Source organism: Varanus komodoensis, unplaced genomic scaffold (genome assembly GCF_004798865.1).
Source record: "Varanus komodoensis strain SLA01 unplaced genomic scaffold, ASM479886v1 scaffold5, whole genome shotgun sequence".
In the NCBI taxonomy this organism is placed as follows: domain Eukaryota; kingdom Metazoa; phylum Chordata; class Lepidosauria; order Squamata; family Varanidae; genus Varanus; species Varanus komodoensis.
In genome coordinates this window covers 29,069,658-29,088,103 of record NW_025336087.1, presented here as the reverse complement: position 1 = coordinate 29,088,103, position 18,446 = coordinate 29,069,658, and the positions used below count along the sequence as shown (strand labels likewise).

General features: G+C 38.7%; 1 protein-coding gene across 1 annotated transcript in view; it reads left to right on the top strand.

Annotated features, from left to right (window-relative positions):
* TMEM232 (transmembrane protein 232) overlaps positions 1–18,446 on the top strand; it is a 152,482-nt gene that overhangs the window by 18,708 nt on the left and 115,328 nt on the right. The window contains exons 4-5 of the mRNA XM_044446156.1: positions 7,689–7,846; positions 15,842–15,941. Coding sequence (XP_044302091.1) covers positions 7,689–7,846; positions 15,842–15,941 — 258 coding nt within the window. The remainder of the gene's footprint in view (positions 1–7,688; positions 7,847–15,841; positions 15,942–18,446) is intronic.

Sequence of the window (18,446 nt, the reverse complement as noted above, 5' to 3'; positions counted from 1 at the left end):
GGTCTCAAACTCAACTTACCTGGGGGCCGCTGGAAGTAGAGTCTGGGGGAGGGTGGGCTGCATCAAGTATTCCACCACCGTGGTGGTGGTGGGCCGCTCAACCCGCGGCCGGCCTGGGTGCCGCCAGCGCTTTGAAGGCCACAGGGCCCCTCCCCCATGCCCCACCCATCCCGGCAATTGGCCTGCGGGCCGCGAGTTTGAGACCCCTGCCTTTGATGATCTGATAAGGTCTTCTGTCTTGCCGGTCTGCTATTTCTTCTGCATGGTGTTCTCCCATCAGTTTCAGAGGAGCAAGACATACAGAATTTAGCCACCAGAATTCCAGAAAACATCCCAAAGATGAAACAGTCTACAATGAAATTGGTGCTCTGCCTGGTGCCTTACATTTTGATACTTAATTAATAAATACATGTATATTCAGAATTCCTCGTGACAATTTTCTTTTCAAGTAGGACTGCTTTATAAGCTTTCCTTCAAATTAAACATTAGTTTGCTGTAATTTAGAAAGACATTTAAACTTGTGAAGTAATTTGCTTTAAGTAGTGACATGTTTTAGGTTTCTTCAATTATTTCTGTGAATAAAGTAGCATGATACTAAGTTCACTTTGAAGGCTTAGAAGCCTTCTAAGCCACTTGAAGACTTAGAAGCCTTCCGAAGAATGTGATTTTCCTCTTCTCCATCCCCATTCAAAAGAGCTAGAGAACAAGCCATTTTGTTTACAAAATCAGATAAGGAAGCTCTGTGCAACTCTTGCATGTAAACTTTTTAGATTTAAAACTGCCACTGAAATTAGAATGATGCTGTAAATATTGGATACTGGTTGTGTGATAGTGTTTAGTTAAAGGTAAGAATATGAATAATAGGTGGTTATCAGAGCTGCCTTCCTTTGGCTTCAGTGAATAATAAGATTATAGAAAGTCATTTCTTCCTTATTACATGATATGAATGGGATGGATGAAAATTAAGAGATCGGTGATATGTAGCTTAATATGGCTATTATGTAGGACAAAGCAAAGTTCATTCCAGTCCCCTCCTACCATTTTGTAGATAGGAATATTACTTTGCTCTTTCCTGTTTTATATGTACTCAATGTAAATATAAAATGGAATGTCATTCAAACTGATTTGGGGCACAAGTTATACTATTTTGGAGCCATGGAAATGCCTGTGTTTGTGATGTGTTCAGTGTTCTGTAAATGCAACATTTTTAAATAAAGGGGCAATATTATTCTCTGTGTATGGGAAAGTGACTTTTATATTCTATACCTTGTATTAGTCTAAATGTATGCAGTTTAAAAAAAACAAGTAATTTAAGTTATATTGTATTAAAAACCAATATTTAAATTAATATAATTTAAATTTAATTAATAACAATATAATTTAAATATAATTATAAAGAGTATTTACTTAAAAAGAGTGAAATTTTAAAATGAATAAAAACTCTTTTACAATTAAGCTTTGTAAGCAATATTTGGAACACTATATAGGAATGCTTTGGTGACTCTTTGTTTGCAGAAGTCTCTTGATCCAGAAGGGGCTCCCCTGAATGCAAAACAGGGAGGCGATTTTTGTTGATTCACTCTGTCCACTGGTGTCTTCCAAAAATCTGCTTCTGAACAATGTGAGAAGTGGTGTGTGGTTCTGCAGGCAAGATGGGTAATCTTCCAAAGTAGCCTCCCCTTATTTCTGTTTGCGGGCAATTTGGCTGAAGCTAACCAGTAGAACTACCTGTTCCTCTCATTGATTTAGATAATGCTAGATGAGTGGAAGAGGAGAATTATCAGTTATTTGTGATTGCAAGCTGCTCTGAATGCTATTTTTCTTAGTTAAAGACAGGGTAAGTACATGAGAACAATAGAAAAGTCATGCTGAATCAGTCCAAGTGTCCATCTAGTTGAACATTCTGTTTATACAGTGTTCAGACTGCTGCCTATGAGAAACCTACAAACATATAAGAACAACAGTATCCTTACACCCATGTTCTGCAGCAATTGGGTACAACGTTTGGTTTTGGTCCCAGCAGAGGCAGTAGAGCAACCAAATTCCCAAGGCAGGGGGAAATGCTCCTTTCCACGACTCCACCCCCTCCGGCATCTCTTGCGGCTCCCCGCCAGGCACCCCTCACCCGCCGCTGGGCGCCCCCGCTTGCACACGCTCGCCGTGCCTGGGCACGGCCTGGATCCTGCAGCGCTCGCCTTCCAGCATCCTTCTTCCTCTCTATCGTCCTCTGGTTTCAGCGGAGCGCGCTTCTGCGGGCTGGAAGGCTGGCCCAGAAGGAGAAGTAGGGGAAAAGCAGCGTCCCGAGCCTACACGCACGCAGCCCGCAGGCACTATTTTAATGCTTTTTGCTGCCGACCTGCTACGCCCGATAGGGCGATTCACGATCACATGGAAAAATCCGTCAAAAAAAGGTGCCGGAACACCGTTCCGGTGCGTTCTATGACAAAAAAAGCCCTGGGTATCTATACAGGGAGTACGATCTTGGCTGTTTTATTGTCATTTTCTTTCCTAATTATGTCTAACATGCAACTTTTATTTAAAACTTATTTTAATTGTTAATTTATTATTTAGTTTTTTTTTAATTTTTAAGCCGAGATGCACCGGGTTTTAATATTTTTATTGTATAATTTTTATATGCTTTTGTTTGTTTTTGTTGTGAGCCACCCCAAGGCTTTGTTGCGATGGGGGTGGCATAGAAATGTTTTAAATAAATAAACTTACCTTTCTTAATGCAGCTGCACACTACTCATACATAGGCATTTTCATCAAACAGACCACCACAACTGCAAGATCTCTTTCTTGGTCAGACATTGCTAGCTTGGATACAATCAATCTATGTGTGAAGTTGGGATTTTTACTCCAACATGTATCACTTCACACTTGCTTGGACAGAATCATATTTGCGTTTTGATGCCCTTCTCCTGAACCTACTATTCCATTGCTAGTAATTTGTAATTCTAGTAATGCTAGTAATTCTACCTTAAAGTAGAATACAGGAAGCTGGCCTTTGAAATCCACCAGCAACAATTGCATATTGATTAGTATTCACCATTTTAATGAATAATCAGCTTATAAAAGTGAAGTTTGCCCCTCCATTGTACACAGTAACATTTGAATTTATTAGAATTTCAGTCCATCAGCTTCATCTATTTCTAAATTTCTTGTTGTGTAAGTCCAGCTATGAGAACAGATTCAAAGAAGTTATTTGGGTTAGTTAGTTAACTCTCCTACCCATTTTCCCCTTGCACCTTTGAATATGGGCCAGAAATAGGAGCAGCAGTGTTTTTTCTTTCATACTCTAACTTTTAAGATATGCTAGAGGGGCAGTTTGATTTTAGACAGGATGTTCTAGGGAGTCATCATAAATATCCACACCTATGAATCCAATTTGTAGCCATAGAAACAAATCCAGGCCACCATGACCCTAGCTTGTTTCTATAAAAGATTGACCTGGAATAGTTTTTCTCATAACTGTACCATAGATATGAATAAAGGGAGTTCAATCTTGGCAGTTTTATTTTCAGTTCCTTCCCTAATTCAGTTCATTTCACATAGTTTTATTCCATTGGATAAATTTAATTCTCACAAATAAGTTACATTCTAGAATGTATAATGTTATTCTTGCTTAAGCATAAAGCCATATTTTGCCTGATGGATATGTTGTATTTTTGGGTATAGAGATTCATTAAAAATTTCTAAATAACACTCGTATAATTCAACTGTCAACCTGCAGACATTGCTGGGTCACATCATCCCTGACCATGCTGGCTGGCTAGATGGGATTTGATGTCCAAAAATACCTGGAGAGCCATAGGTTCCCCAGAGCTCTATTGAAGTTTTAAATGCCAAGAAAAATACCAGGACAGTATAATATCCATTTAGTGCAGAAAATCACACACAATGTCAGTCTCAGGTCCAAAACCCAACTCTATATTCAATATTTATTAAAATGTAGTATAACTATTTCTCTGTTTGTGGTTTGGTTGGTTATTAGGTTACAGTTTTCTTTGGAAATAACATTTGCCTGGGATGCTGAGTGTTCTCACTGATGGAAACGTCCCCTGAATGGAGTTTGCCCTTGAGGAAGGAGAGGAAGTTGCTTGTACTAATTTCCCCTTTCCCAGTGCATCTTCTGGTACTTTTTGAAAAATGGAGCCCCCTGAAATGGTCCCAAGGACATGGGAACCAGGAAAAGCGGCCTGCTCTCCTTTCTGCCAGCAGATTATTTGCTGGATCTCAGTTCTGTTTATGAACAGAAGGAGCTCTATGTGTGGAAGCGTAGTTAGGATCCAAGAAACTAGACAATTTCTCATTACATTTCAAACATGTAATTTTTAAAAAGCCTTTTGTGTTGTGACTTTTTTCAGTAAGTTGTTCAAATTGTATTAATGGTAAGAACACATACCTTCTCATTTCTTCTTGTATGTTATGAGCAATTACTGTTAGGAAGGTAGTGAACTGCCTGGACATTTGTAATAATTATATTAATTTATTATGAGAGTTGAAATCACACATTTTAGAGAAACCATACATTTTGAGTTTTTGAAAATTATCCAAGTCTCCTTGCCAGTTAATATTCTTACTAAACAATGCTAACAATGCTCATATTCCTGAACTTAATTTGCATTTATATTTGTCACATACCTGAAATAATGAACTTGAAATGATTTTATCTGTCCGCTCTTAGAACACAGTGGAGTGCACCAAATAAAAACTGAAGCTTTTAAAATGCATGGCTTTTAAAGTATCAAAAGTTGTTCTTTTTTTCCTGCTATTTATCTGCTAAGTACCTATCCCAGGGCTGAGCAGAAGGCAGATCAGATCTCTGGGTGCTATACAAGGGGATTATCAAGGGGTTCTAACCCCCTGTTTAACAGCAACAACAAAATCTGTCATCTGTATGCTTGATTCCTTGGCTTCCGCTGTGCTTCTGGTTTGTGCTGCAGCTTGGGAGCCTGTGGTAGGAAGGAGAAGTGGTCCTGGCTTTGCTTAGACAGTTTCCTGCAAGGGCATTTTGCCTTGGCCTGGGCAGGTGTGATGGGCTGCTGTGGAGGGGCTGGGAGCAAGTGTGGGGAGGCTCCCCACCAGTCTGTGTTACAGCTACTTAAAAGTAGCTACAGGCTTGCTCAGCATCTCTCCCGGTGCTGACTACTAAAGATTTGCCCGATCCATCCACCCTTTAAACATGGGTACATTGCTGTGGACACCAATCAGCAACCAACTGGTGAGGCTGGGAAGGAATTTGACCTGGCAAGGCTGGTTGGCCTGCCTCACAGTTTTTTGCTTCTCTTGCACCAATGTAAGTTGGTGGAAAGTAAATGACTGAATAGAATTATCACAATTATTTAGGTGGATGGCATTGAATCGGATCCAAATCAACCCCTCTCTAACAAGGTTGGGGGGTGGGGTGAGCAGGATCTTCTTGGGGAAGAAGCGGGGAGCAAGGAGACATGCAAGCAGTACACACCATGGCAGGATCTTGCGCTCTGGTGAAGCCTCCCTTCATTGAAGGGCCATGCAGTATGTAGCTTGGGGTGAGGGTCAGACAGCACTCAGGTTGCCTGATGAAGGGATCCTTCCATTTGCCCCGACAGCTTCTAAACTGTAACCAATGAAGTTGTGGTCAGATTAAAACTGTCTTTGTGTATTGTATGGTTGACTTTCCTGGAAGAGTCAGCCAGTTACTCCTGGGACAAATGTGTTGCTTGTAAAACAACAACAAACACTACATACATACTTCAACATTTTTTCTTAATTTGGTGGAATTGTCTGCTTTTGATAGGATTGTGAAATTCATTTAACAAATACGTGCCATAAAAATAAATTATGCTAGTCTATTAATAATTATATCACTGCTATTTAGTTAGCATTTTGTGGAGATGCAGACTTAGTTTAAGTATCCCTATAATTTCTTTGGCTTTTTCCTGAACTGTTTAAAGCCCTTCTTCACACAGATCAATGGCACAAACACTGCTGCCTTAGCCTGTAAGGAGAAATGGGAAATGGCCTACTTAGGACAGCCACTGACAGAGGCACCAGGCAAATTCTGTGTCTGTATTCATGGTAACAGCTCAGCCAAGAACCATTTTGAGAAGTGCTGAGGAAAAAAAGAAACCACTTTAATCAAGGTTATCCCTGTCTAGAATACATTAGGCTGCATTCCCAAAAGGCAAAACAACTTCCTGTTAAAAGTAAACCCAGTCCCTGGGTTAAGAATGAGTTCCATTCCTGAAATTATCTTTAAGTCGAATTTGTATGTAAGTTGGATTGCATATAATAAAAGCACATAAAACACTTAAGAAACACTTCCATATACACTGAAACATCTTAAAACACAATACAGCATTTTAATAATGTTAATAGTAGACTAATAATAAAGTAAGTTTATAGGTATAGAGTACAGTTCTTAAAACAGTTTAGACAGATATAAAAATAGTAAAAAGATTATCAAAGGTTAACACTTCCTGAGCTAACATGAAGTCTAACATTATCTGGATGATGATGGAGATTGGACTGATGTAACAAGGGATGGACCTGATGCTGGAGAATCAGGGTTTGATTGTGCTGCTGAAGGAAGGGGACTTTGGATTTATGCTTTGGAGGCACGGTTACAAAGCAAATACAAAACAAAGTTACAAAAGGCAACGCTAACTCCATGTGATCTGAAACACATTGGCTCATAGTTTTTCATGAGCGTGAAAACTATTGTAGTTCTGCTGCCACTGTGGAACTAGTTTCGACTTTGCTGCTTTTCCCCTCCTCCTTCTCTTTACCTCTTTCTTCACTTTCCCTCCCTCCCAATTCTTCTCTTCCTTTCCTCACTTCCCAGTGCTTGCTCCCTGCGCACACCAGCTTACTGCTCAAAGATGAGGCAGTACTTCTGTAAGTGAGCATTGTTCTTAACTTGGACATTCATAAGTGGGGGACTGGGTGTATTGCAGTCTTCTTGGCAAATTACACAGATGAACATCTTTTAATATTCTTTTAACCCGAAATTGCAGATACAGCGTTGTGTGTAGCAGCATTTTGAGGCTTCAGATTTAAGTCACAATGGGAGACTGTATTCACAAAGAAGTGGAATTATCTAATTTCCATCCCATCCCAAATCCCTAGGGCTTTAAAAACCACTTTTCATAGTGGTTTAAATTAAACTTCTTTGGGCATACATGCATTTTGTCAGTTGGGTACATATGAAGAGTTCTGATTCTATTTTTAAGGGTGGGGAGTACAAGTCAGAGAAGCTCCTTTATATATCCATCCTCACTATTTAAGTAGCAATATGAAAACTAGAACCATCAGTTTACTAAGCAGAAGCTGCCAGGGGAACAAATGTTACAGATTACTGCAATAATCAGTGTACATTGCACATGTATGGTAGCCTGTTTTATTTTATTAATTTAGATATCTTTATTGTGGAATAGGATTTAATTCATAGTCTAGCAGAAACATTTCAGCAACTATTGAACAAAATTATGAAAGAGAAGAGCTTTAATTACTTTTTCATCAAAGTGATAATCAGAAAAGGCAAACAATCTGGGGGATATTGCTGTAGCTCTTGCTTTATTTGTTCATATCTTGGCAAGCTCTGTGTTGCAGGTGTGATCCAAATACTGTATAAAATATTGAGGCTCTGTAGAGGGAGCTCTTTTTTTATTTTTTTCCTGTTATTATTATTATTTTCTCTTCAGAAGCTTTTGAAGTTCTGGCAATTTCCTTGGACCATGCACCTGTTCTTCCAGAGCAGATCCCAGTTTTATTTTTCATCGCAGAATCGGTTTTGTACAAACTCTGCTACGATGCAGTAGAGAAGCCATACCTATTCTCATGTGAAATCAAGTTGTCCAAGGTATGTTGTATTTTTAAGAATAATATGAAAATTACATATTGTTTCCATGCACAAGTGCTTAATATTCTGCTGCACAACAGACTCTGCATATCAATATCCCTTTACAGTGATCTTACAGCAGGCAAGTATTTGCTCCCTTGTTGAAGTTGCATGTAAAATCATGCAAGGGAAGACTTCTCCATTGTGGAAATGGAGCTATGGTACATTGTTGTGGGAATTCATCCCTGCCTCGCCACATTCATGCTGTAGCTAGGCATGCTACGCTCAGCCAATAGTATTGTAATTTACCAGCCAATAGTATTGCAACTTACCCAGCCAATAGCATTGTACTTCACCTGTGTAACCATATAAGGCTTGTGACCATATATAGCAATAAGTACGCTTCCTGTTTCCTGCGCCTGCGCATAAGCAATCAGTAAGCATTTTGAATCCTGCGCTTGCGCACAATGATTAGGGAGTTGGCTGATTAACTCGATGGCGATTGGTGTAGGCAAATACAAATGTAACAATCTGTGAATTAATAAAAAGGGGCTGCCGGTGGTGAGGAAGAGAGGACATCTTTAAGAGGACATCTTTAAGAGGACATTTTAGGAAAAATTCCTAAAGAAGAACTTCTTTGTTCTCCAGAGTACTCAACCGAGCATGCTTTGAAACTTTATCTCTCGTCTGCAGTGTTTTATTTCTCTCTCTGAACTCTCTCGCGCCGATTGTCGGAGCAGGCACTCCGACACATTGTCCCTGTGGAAAGTTCACTAGAGTAAACCCCATCCAGCTTAGATTATAAGTGAAGACCTCAATGTTTTTCCTGGTCTTTTAGCTTTTCTCTACGTGGAAAATTATATTTACATTGATCTTTGCATTTTATTTTTAATTTAATGTCATACACCGTCATAAATGATGTATAGCTGAAAAGACATATTTTCAATATATATTTTTAAAAATTAAATACTTCATTTATCAGAACCATAGTTGCATGGCACTATAGCACTGATGGTGATTTACATCGTGCAAAGCTGTATAATTAAAACCTGTACAAACCTGATATTATACTTGTACTAAAATTCTAAACCTTTGCTAAGAAAGTTAATTATGGAGTCTGTCATTTGCACTGTCCAGGTTATATAAAGGAGAAAACGAATCTCACCAGCATGTTCAAGTAAAAGCAGTACACTTTTTCATTTCATACTTTATAGCTTGTTCTATCTTGAATTTCTATCTTCCCAAATTCATTGGTTATGAATAGTCCATAAAGAAATATTTTGTGAAATACAGTTTTCACTTTCAAGTGATTCTTTAATGAGATGCTCTAAAACATGTATAAAAGGGGTATGGGTTGGTTCTCAATGCATATGGCAAGCTAGTAATTTCAGTGATTATCTTGCATAATGTGCTTGTCACTATTTAAATGATGTGACCTCTTTATTCTCCCATATGGATTATTATTAACTAAGACGTATTATGTTAGGTCACATAATCTTAAAGTAGTAGCAAGGAATTTATGTGTTCAAGAAAGAGGATGAAATTGAAGCCATGTAAATGAGAGTCTCCAAATGAAAGAATTTACTTCTGAAAGCTGAATAAGACCTGCAGGATAATTGAAGAACTGACTGGCACATCGTTGTTTAATGGTTTAGCCCTGAAATTCAGTCGTGTACCTTTCTCTTACTATTCATAGTGCCCTTTTAAACAACACATTTTTATTTGATTGGGACAAATTCCTGCTAAAATCTGTTGAGAATGGAGAACCCTGGGATTTGCTTATTAACAACTCTAGAAACATTTTGTTTAGAAATGATATTCTCATTCAAGCCAATGAGCGCTTTGTTTTACTTATGCTTTATGTACATAATACATTCCTATTCCAGAAGATCCCTGCTATTCACTTCCCCAGTTTGTGTACATAAGTAGAGCACATTGTAGCACAGTGGTCCTCAACCTTCTGGGACATGGGGGTTGCATTAGAGTCAAAATGCAACAAAATTATTAACCTACCAATTTAGAGCAAAGTAAAAATTCAGAGGTCAATAAAGAAATGTTAACTTGAATGCAATCCATTTTGGAACAATATTTTACTGTGGGATCCTTTTATCTAGCTATATATGCTTACCTAGTCAGTGTGATTTTTTGTGGCTTTTTTCTGTTAGCCAAGGCATTAATGTCCAGGTGAAGGTTTGTGACAGACACCTTTAAAGTGTCATGTAAATGTTCATCTGTTAGTCTTGACCTACACTTGCATTTCACAATTTACATCTTGGAAAAAGTTTATTCACAGTGTATGTGGTGCCAAAGACAGTGAACATGCCTGCAGCAAATTTCTTTAGGTTGTGGTCTTTCAGGTAGACCACAATAGAAAGCTGACAGACCATTTTCTTTGTAAATGCCTCTGAGATGACCACTAGTTTTAAATAAATTAGTTCTATCAGGAAAAAGTTACTTGCATCTTCTGGTGCTAGTTCAAATGAATACAGAAACATTCTTATTTCATTTCCATGTTTATTGACTCTGTTCTGGAATTCCACCTGAGATAGGTTCAGTGCTTTGATGTGTCTTTCAACACTGAATTGCAAATTCCTGTCCTTCTCAAATTTTAGTTCATTGCAGTATGAGAAGTTTGAAATGTTACTTTCACTACCTTGCTTTAAAAAATGTTGTTTTGCTTCAAAAGCTTTAAATTCAGAATATACATCACACGCAAGCTTTCCTTTTCCCTGCAACCTTAGATTCAATGTGTTGAGATGCTCTGTGATATCAGTTAAGAAAGTCAAATCAAAACTCAGTTTCGGAAAGTACTTCTTGACCTTTCCCTTTCTCTCTGAGAAAGACATCAACTTCACAGCAAAACAAAAAAAAAAAAAAAAAAAAAATGTTTGAGGACTGCCTCTGCTAAGCCCCCTGATTCCTGCATGGTACAATACATCTCCATATTCTGCATCTATTTCAGAGAGAAAATTTTGAAACTGATGATGAGTAAGGCCATGATGCCTGGTGTAAGTAATGCTGGAACTCATCACACTTTTCCACTGAATAATTTTACTACACAAGGCTTGCTGGTGAATGATGCAGTAAAATTGCATGGGAGGTATACCATTAATTTTCAATATCCCTTCAACTACACCAATTTTTCTTCCCACATATTTCTTGCACTATCAGTTGTGATGCTTTTCAGTTTATCCCAACTTAGACCAGAATTTTCAACAGATTCACACACTTTCAGGAATATATTTTCTGCAGTGTAGTGCAAACTCTGTAATGCACTCAATTCATCTGTAATTTGGAATCCATCCCCCTGATAAGTATTAGTGGTTGAGCAGTGTCTACAATGTCAATACTTTCATCTAATGCAAAAAAAGGGGGAGGGGGTCAAATCTTTTTGCCTTGACAACCAGTGGCATATGCAGCTCTTCTCCTAGTTCTTCAACACACCTGGTGATTGTAGATGCAGATAAATGGGCACAATTAACACAAGATACCTTATCAGGGCACATTTCCTCCATTACTTTAAGAATGCACTTAACAAATTCACCATCAGTGAATGGCTTACCACTCTCAGGAATACATTTAGCAACATGATAGCTGGCCCTCACAGTTGACAGGTTTTCCTCAACATGCTTACTAAAACTATTTTGCTGCCAAAACATTGACTTTTAAAGATAATTTATCTTGCACTTGCACCTCTCCTTGTTATATTGAGTAGCGCTTGTGACAGGATGCAAAGTGTCTTTTAACATTGTACTCCTTTAATAGAGACAGTTTCAAGACATATCAAGCAAACTGCTTTTTCCTTGCTTAAAACAAAGAGGTTCTCAGTAGTCCATTTTCCATTAAAGACACTGTACTCATCTGCAATTTTCATTTCTTTGACATAGTGCTTGCTTTTGCAGACATCATGGAGGAAAAAGTCAAGAAATACTTTCTGATACTGTATGGAGTTTTGATTTGAAACTCAAAACAGTTGCAGAGTTTCAATATTATCCTTGAATAAATAAAAATATGAGAAGTATAATTTTAGGAGTCTAACTCTTCCCTTTCCCATCAAATCCATCCCACTCTGGCTGCTGTTAGCAGAAGATTTTCATTTTGACCATGAAAAGAATAGAAGAGACCTCTGCCTCTACAGTTCTCAGGAATATTGGGCACTATGCACAGGCAAGGAAGATTTTTTTTAAAATGGATTATGAATCTGATCTACCAGATGGCAGAGTTGCAATCCTAAGTACATTGAGTACTATGAGATTTATTTCTTAATAGTCACACTGCCTTGAGGTTTAAATCTACATGTACTAATACTTCTAAAAGTGTTGTTCTCCAAAAATGGGCAGGTAGAGAGGGAAAGAGTGAATGAAAGAGCAGCCTTCCACAGGATGCACATAAACACCACTGCCTGCCAGCCAAGCCTCAGTCATGCAAAATGGCAGCCGGGGGGAAGGGAATCCCATAAGCTTTCCTGCTAAGAGTACTCCTTCCCTTGCAATCCAAGGGGCCGCTCACCGGTTCCTGCAATCACGGATGCATGAGAAGACTCCTACTGGAGTGGGTTGGAGAGGAGAGGCAAAAGCGGGCAAGGCAAAACGTGAGAGCAACCAACTCTTGTTGAGGAGGGAAGAATGCTTTTTTTACCTGAAGCAGCAACCTCACTAGTAACCTTGGCAGAGTCTTGATGGGTGGAGCCTCTAGATATGTTCAGTATGCAAAACACTTTGCATCTTTTTTGCAAAAATGCCGGGCCTTTTACTCTCCTCTTCCTACTTTTATTTTTTTTTTTGGTAAAAGCAGGCCAGACATCTCCTGTAGTCATCCACACAGTTGCTTTATCTTCCTTTCACACATATATAGCCTTTAACATGGTAACACATGGAGAGGGGGAGTGAAAAAGCCGAGCGGTACCTGAGCTCTACTGGCTGGCAAAGCACCCGGAATGGTCAGAATGCTAGTATGAAGGATAAGACCAAGAACAGGCTGACAGAGGGAACTCAGGAGACCAGAAGAAATGGTGTTGCTGTTGTGTGTTTTGTAAGAAAGGGACAGGCAAAACAGCAGTAGATGGTCTCATTGGAGGTGCGGGTCTGAGGGAAAATGCCTTGAGGGTGATAGCAGTGAACAAGCAGGGTGGAGGGTCACACAGCAAGAACTTGGAGGCTGCAGGCTGGGGATCCTGCTGTAGCTCATACTCATACACTGGGCCATTACAAGGGGTAAGACAACTGCACCTGCATTCAGTACCCCCGTCTAGTTCTTCTCTTGCCTGGATGCAAGTTACTCAAGTGTAAGCTAACAGGCATTAGAATCACCATGGCAGCATTGGCCTTTTCCTCAAGTTGCAAGTAAAAATTACCTCTGGATGAGAGCATGAAGGAGGCATACTTTTTAACAGCAGTGTGAACACGGATAAAAAAGTTCTCGCCCATCATTAGCCTTGCAAATCTATTGACAAAAGTCACTAGTCCACAAAAATCACTATCCTATCTGTCCAAACACAATGTTCTTTCAAATAAGGCTTTGAAATGGCCTTGCCTTATTCATGGAACTTTAGGGGCACAAGAGAACAAACAATTATCTTCATCTTGTAATTCTCCTATGTTTCCCCATGACTTTTTTCATTTTTATTTGCCAAAAAAAAGGGGGGGGGGAGGAAAAAGAAAGGAAAGGAAAGGAAAAGAGAAGACGAAAATAACTGCAAAATGTCTTTTGGTTGGTAGTGCCAGGCGCTCTCAATATGAAAGCATTCATAGTTATGCTAGTAATAATAATTTTTGTGTATCAATGGCCAGAAAGTGAAAAAACCAAATGTCTTCTAGCTTTTAAAGACATTTCTGCCTAGCCTTCTAGAAGTAATGCTTCCTTATCACAGACAGCCAGGCAAGTGGCTCTTTACAGATCTGTGCCACCATGAATGGATACATTGCTGTATCTGTCCTGCAAAGACATCCATATTTTTGCTCAGGTTCCTGTGCACAGGTCATCATTTAATTCTCTATGGTAACAGAATATCTTGTATTGAATTTTTGCTCCATTCAGACCTGTTTCAAAGCAGAACAACGACATTAGCTGCTCCTGCTATTCCAAGGGGCCCAATTATTATGATGCCTCACGTTGCAACATACTCCCCAAGACTTCTGTTGTCTTGTTTTGCCACTTTATTTCTCCAAAATGATGGCTATGTAGAGGCAATTACCTTTCTCATGCATTATTGGATTTGTTCCTCTACCCTACCCCTTTTCTCTTGCTTGGTCAGTGCATTAATAAATAAAAACATTGTGATTCAACAAGCAGAAGATTTTTAAAAATTGATTTTGACTCACAAGTTGCATCCTGGGTATTATTAGGATAAGCACATATTTTATATGAGATCGTTATAATGATTTGTTATCTGTTTTTTTAGCATTCCTATTACTCTGATACAGTGCACCACTCCTAACCTGGTTGCTTATTAGAGTTTCTAGGAGTCATTTGTTGGCAGGAAAGCCCCAATCACTGCCTTTTCTTCACCAAAATGAAGGCACTCTGATTTGCCTCTTGGGGATTTTGGCAGTGAAGGCACTCTACACCTTGCACCAGCATAAAAGCAGGGCAGCACCTCCAGTGGAGAGTGCATTGCAATTTTTAACCCAATGAGGATCAAGCAGAATGCACCAAAATGGTCCATCCAGTCCTATAAAGTTGCTCAATTTTATTCATTTATTTTTTTACATATTTATACCTCCTGATAGCCAGCACTCTCTGGGCAATTTACAAAGATTAACTCCCTAAAATTACAATATAGTAACATAATATAAAATGATTTCCATACAAAAATAGACAGCAATTTTATACAAACAGCAGTAAACATTCCAGGTCCTATTAAAACTGTGGTATCAGTTGGGGGCAGAGAGAGTCTTAACCTGGCATTAAAAAGATGACAGTGTTGGTGCCAAGGAAATGTCACTGGGAAGGATGTTCCATAGTTGGGGAAACATGACTGAGTAGGTCTTCTCCTTTGTTGCCACCTTTTAAACTTTCCTCAGAGGAGGACCTTGGAGGAGGTAAATTGCAATATATGCGTAGGTTTATGCTTTGACCTGGATCCTAGGTTCAAGCAAATTTTGCACCACAGTGGGGTGTCCTACTTATAGTTTAACTTGACTTGATTCCCCACAAAGCTTCATTCTACCTCTGCTATTTTTTGCTTCTTATCTCTTCAAACACATTTAACCGCAGTTAACCGGCAATACTGCTTCTGTTTTCCACCTCCATCCTTACCTGCCCCTCCACACCCAGTCAGGACTTTTAGCTTTCATAATGCATTTTGATGAACATGCAGTGTAAATATTCAATTTTCAGAATGAGACTGTGTGTGTGTTTTTAGTTCTAACTTACTGTTGAATTGCTCCTTGACAATGGCAATGACAATGAATGGAGTCATCTCACATTAGAGCAGAGGAAGACAACAGTGAAGAAAGTCCATATCTTGAAGGCCATTTTCTAAAACATTTGGACAATCAGGTCTGGGCATGCCATTAGGCAGAGTTGAGGCAGCTTCCTCAGTTAGTTTCCCTAAAGGGAAGCAAATAGCTATTTAACATGTCAGAATTCTGATTTTACTGGCAGACCCTTACGGTTTGCTGGCTTTGGTTCCAAAAAAGCCTGCCCAGCCCTGAGTTCTATGAATCATGACCTGCAGGAGGACGCATATGCTGTTCTACCATAGCCAGCAAAGTGTCTTGGGCCTGCTCTATAGAGAATCAGTATTTTAAACAGGTGGAAGAGGTATTTGGTACTTCCAAATGGCATGTTACCAGGTAACTAGAAGTAGATTTTAGGAATAATGTAGCATAGAATTGGTCTTCAGGACATGGATATGAATAGAGAACTTCACTCACAATCCCTGACTCTTGAACAAGCAACATTAGCAAAAATATTTTTTAAAAGTTTTGAAAATGGTTACAAAAGAAGGTAGCAGGAAGTGAATGGAAAAGAATAATAATACCAAGAAAACATCTTTGTGTTTCTTTTTGACAGCTTGGTTTTTTGGTCTTTTTAAGACTTCTTCTATTATATTTCTTTGGTTGTGGAAACTTTTCTGAAGAAAATAAATCCAGGCTTCATACTGGCTTAAAAGGTAGATCTTTATTTATTTATAATATTTATAGACTCCCCCATAGCCCAGAGGGGTCTCTTGGTCATTTATAATAAAATACATTAAGATCAACGGTAGCTATAATAATGGCCTATTCTGCTGGATGCTGATTCCAGGCCAGGTCAGAAACAATGTATTTAATGGAGCATTTATTTTAGAATAATTGAGAGGTATAAAGCAAATAAAATGTAATGTAGCATTCTTTCCAAAACTAATTTCTACAGGGACATAATTAAGAGCATGCTGCATAATTTCCTTGAGTTGCATTGCCAAAGTAAAGTTCATACTTCAGAACTACTCTACAGCTCATGAGGGGGAACTATCATGCCTCTCCTGCAGCTTTCAGCTTGATTGAGGAAAAAGTTACTTGTTTCCTGGTTCTCAGGAGAAAGGCATCTTTTTTTATCAAACACCTGGAGAGTTACATGAGGAATCCTCTAATTGTGGGAGCTCACACCCAGGGTTCTCAAAGTCCAGATAAGAACATAACAGGAGCTCTGATGGATCAGACTGAAGGGCAGTCTATCCTACCATTCTCTTTTCACAGTGTCCAGAGACCTATGGAAAGTCCACAAGCCCAATAGAATGCTGTCTCCGATATTGAAGAACATATATAGCCATCATGACTAGCATGCATTTATAATCTTGACCTCCATAAATGTGTATCCCCCCTCACTTAAAGATATCCAGACAGTTGGGGAGGTATGCACTCAGCCAAGCTTTCACTTTTTTTCTTTTTGTGGATGAGAAAAAGATAAAGAAAGTGTGTGTGTGTGTGTGTGTGTGATAAACAATTAATGAATTGGGAGCTTTATTTTTATCTATTGCTTATCCAGAAAAGAAACAGTGTACAGACTAACATTTTATTGAATAGGTAACCGTTCATAGATCAAAGGAACAGTTCTTAATATTCCTATTGAAACAGTTCATACAACCTGGAGTGCAGCATCTTTATCATAAAGAATGAGAAATTGTTCATCAAACAGAAGTATACATAAAAGGAAAGATGTTCTGAACTTTAACAAAAGAATAGTTATTGGACTGCTATTTACTTTTTATTCAATCCATCTATTCTTCAGTACATAGCAGTCTTGAAAATTAGACAACAAATGGTCAAGTAGGTGAATGAAACCATTATTTTGATGCATTGGAACCTTGTGCTCACCAGTTTTTGTCTAAAGATAGATGGCATTCACCAGTAAAAATATAGGCACTGGGTTAAATCCTGCCTATAAAACACTGGAATTTTACCAATTTTCAGTGGTCCAGGAGGATTTTATCATGTAATATCATAAAGGTAGGGCTTCTTGACCCATCCTGAGGAAAACCCTCCCACATACAGTTTGGAAGGCAGAAAAAGTGATATGTTGCAAACGCATCCTTAAAAATGCCCTTGTTCACCCAGGCTTTTTCTGGCTTGTAATTGCTGTTAATCATAAGCTGCATCATCTTAAGGTTCCTTGAACTGTTATGCATCGTTTTTAACAATGGTATGTAGTATTGTTGCAGTTGAAATTGTTTCTAATAGAGTACTTGAATGTAATGCTAATATTTATTTATGACTGGTTAGAGATTTTGTTAAATTAGGTGGTTTATAAGCAGTACTAATAAAAATAACTAAATAAAAATATGGTGGCAAAAATGCCAAGGAATCTCAGCATTGCTTGGCTGTTATTGTTTTATCCTCTTCTGTTATGGGAGTTGTAAAATGTCTAAAGTAAGTCTGAGTTTCTTCATGTTTACATTTGTCAGGGGAGTGGAGCATGAACCATAACCAAACTTTAGGAATAAATACTGACCAGAAAAATATTGGAAAACTATTCCCACTACAGTACTGTCTCTTCAGTGATTTGGAAGAGATTCACTGCTGTTGATAGACTTTTAATTATAAGTAACATGATTGAGTATTCAAATCATGGTTTTATTGAGAGAAACAGATCCAATCCTCTGACAGTGAGTGTGGTGTAGTGTTTGGAGTATTAGTTCCTAGTTTGCTCTGAAGCTTAGTGCATGGCTTTTGTCCAGTCACCAATTCTTAGCCTAACCTACCCAGTGGGGTTGTTGTGCAGATAAAATGCAGAGGAAGAGGATGATGGGCTGTACATATAATCAATCAAAATGGAATTTGCTTAACCTGAATCACCCTGGCCATAGTGTAGCATGTGTTTCAAGCAGGAAAAAGTTCCTTCAGGAAATAGAAAAATCTGGCACTGCAAAATCCTTTTGAGGATTCCGTCAAGCATACTTCTGATATACAATATAATCATTTAGGGCCTTCAGTGCCTTGCACACGCTGCTGTGTGCCAGTAATGTAATTGCAGAGGAAAACAGAGTGCTTGACAAAACCAGAAAAGTTGTTACTCATCCACATTATCAGTATTTATAATAAAGTAAGTGAATGTCAAACACCTTCCTGGCATACCTCAGCCTTTCCAGCATATGTGTATGCTGTATGCAGTGACTCAGCAGGCTGTTACTGTGGTGGGA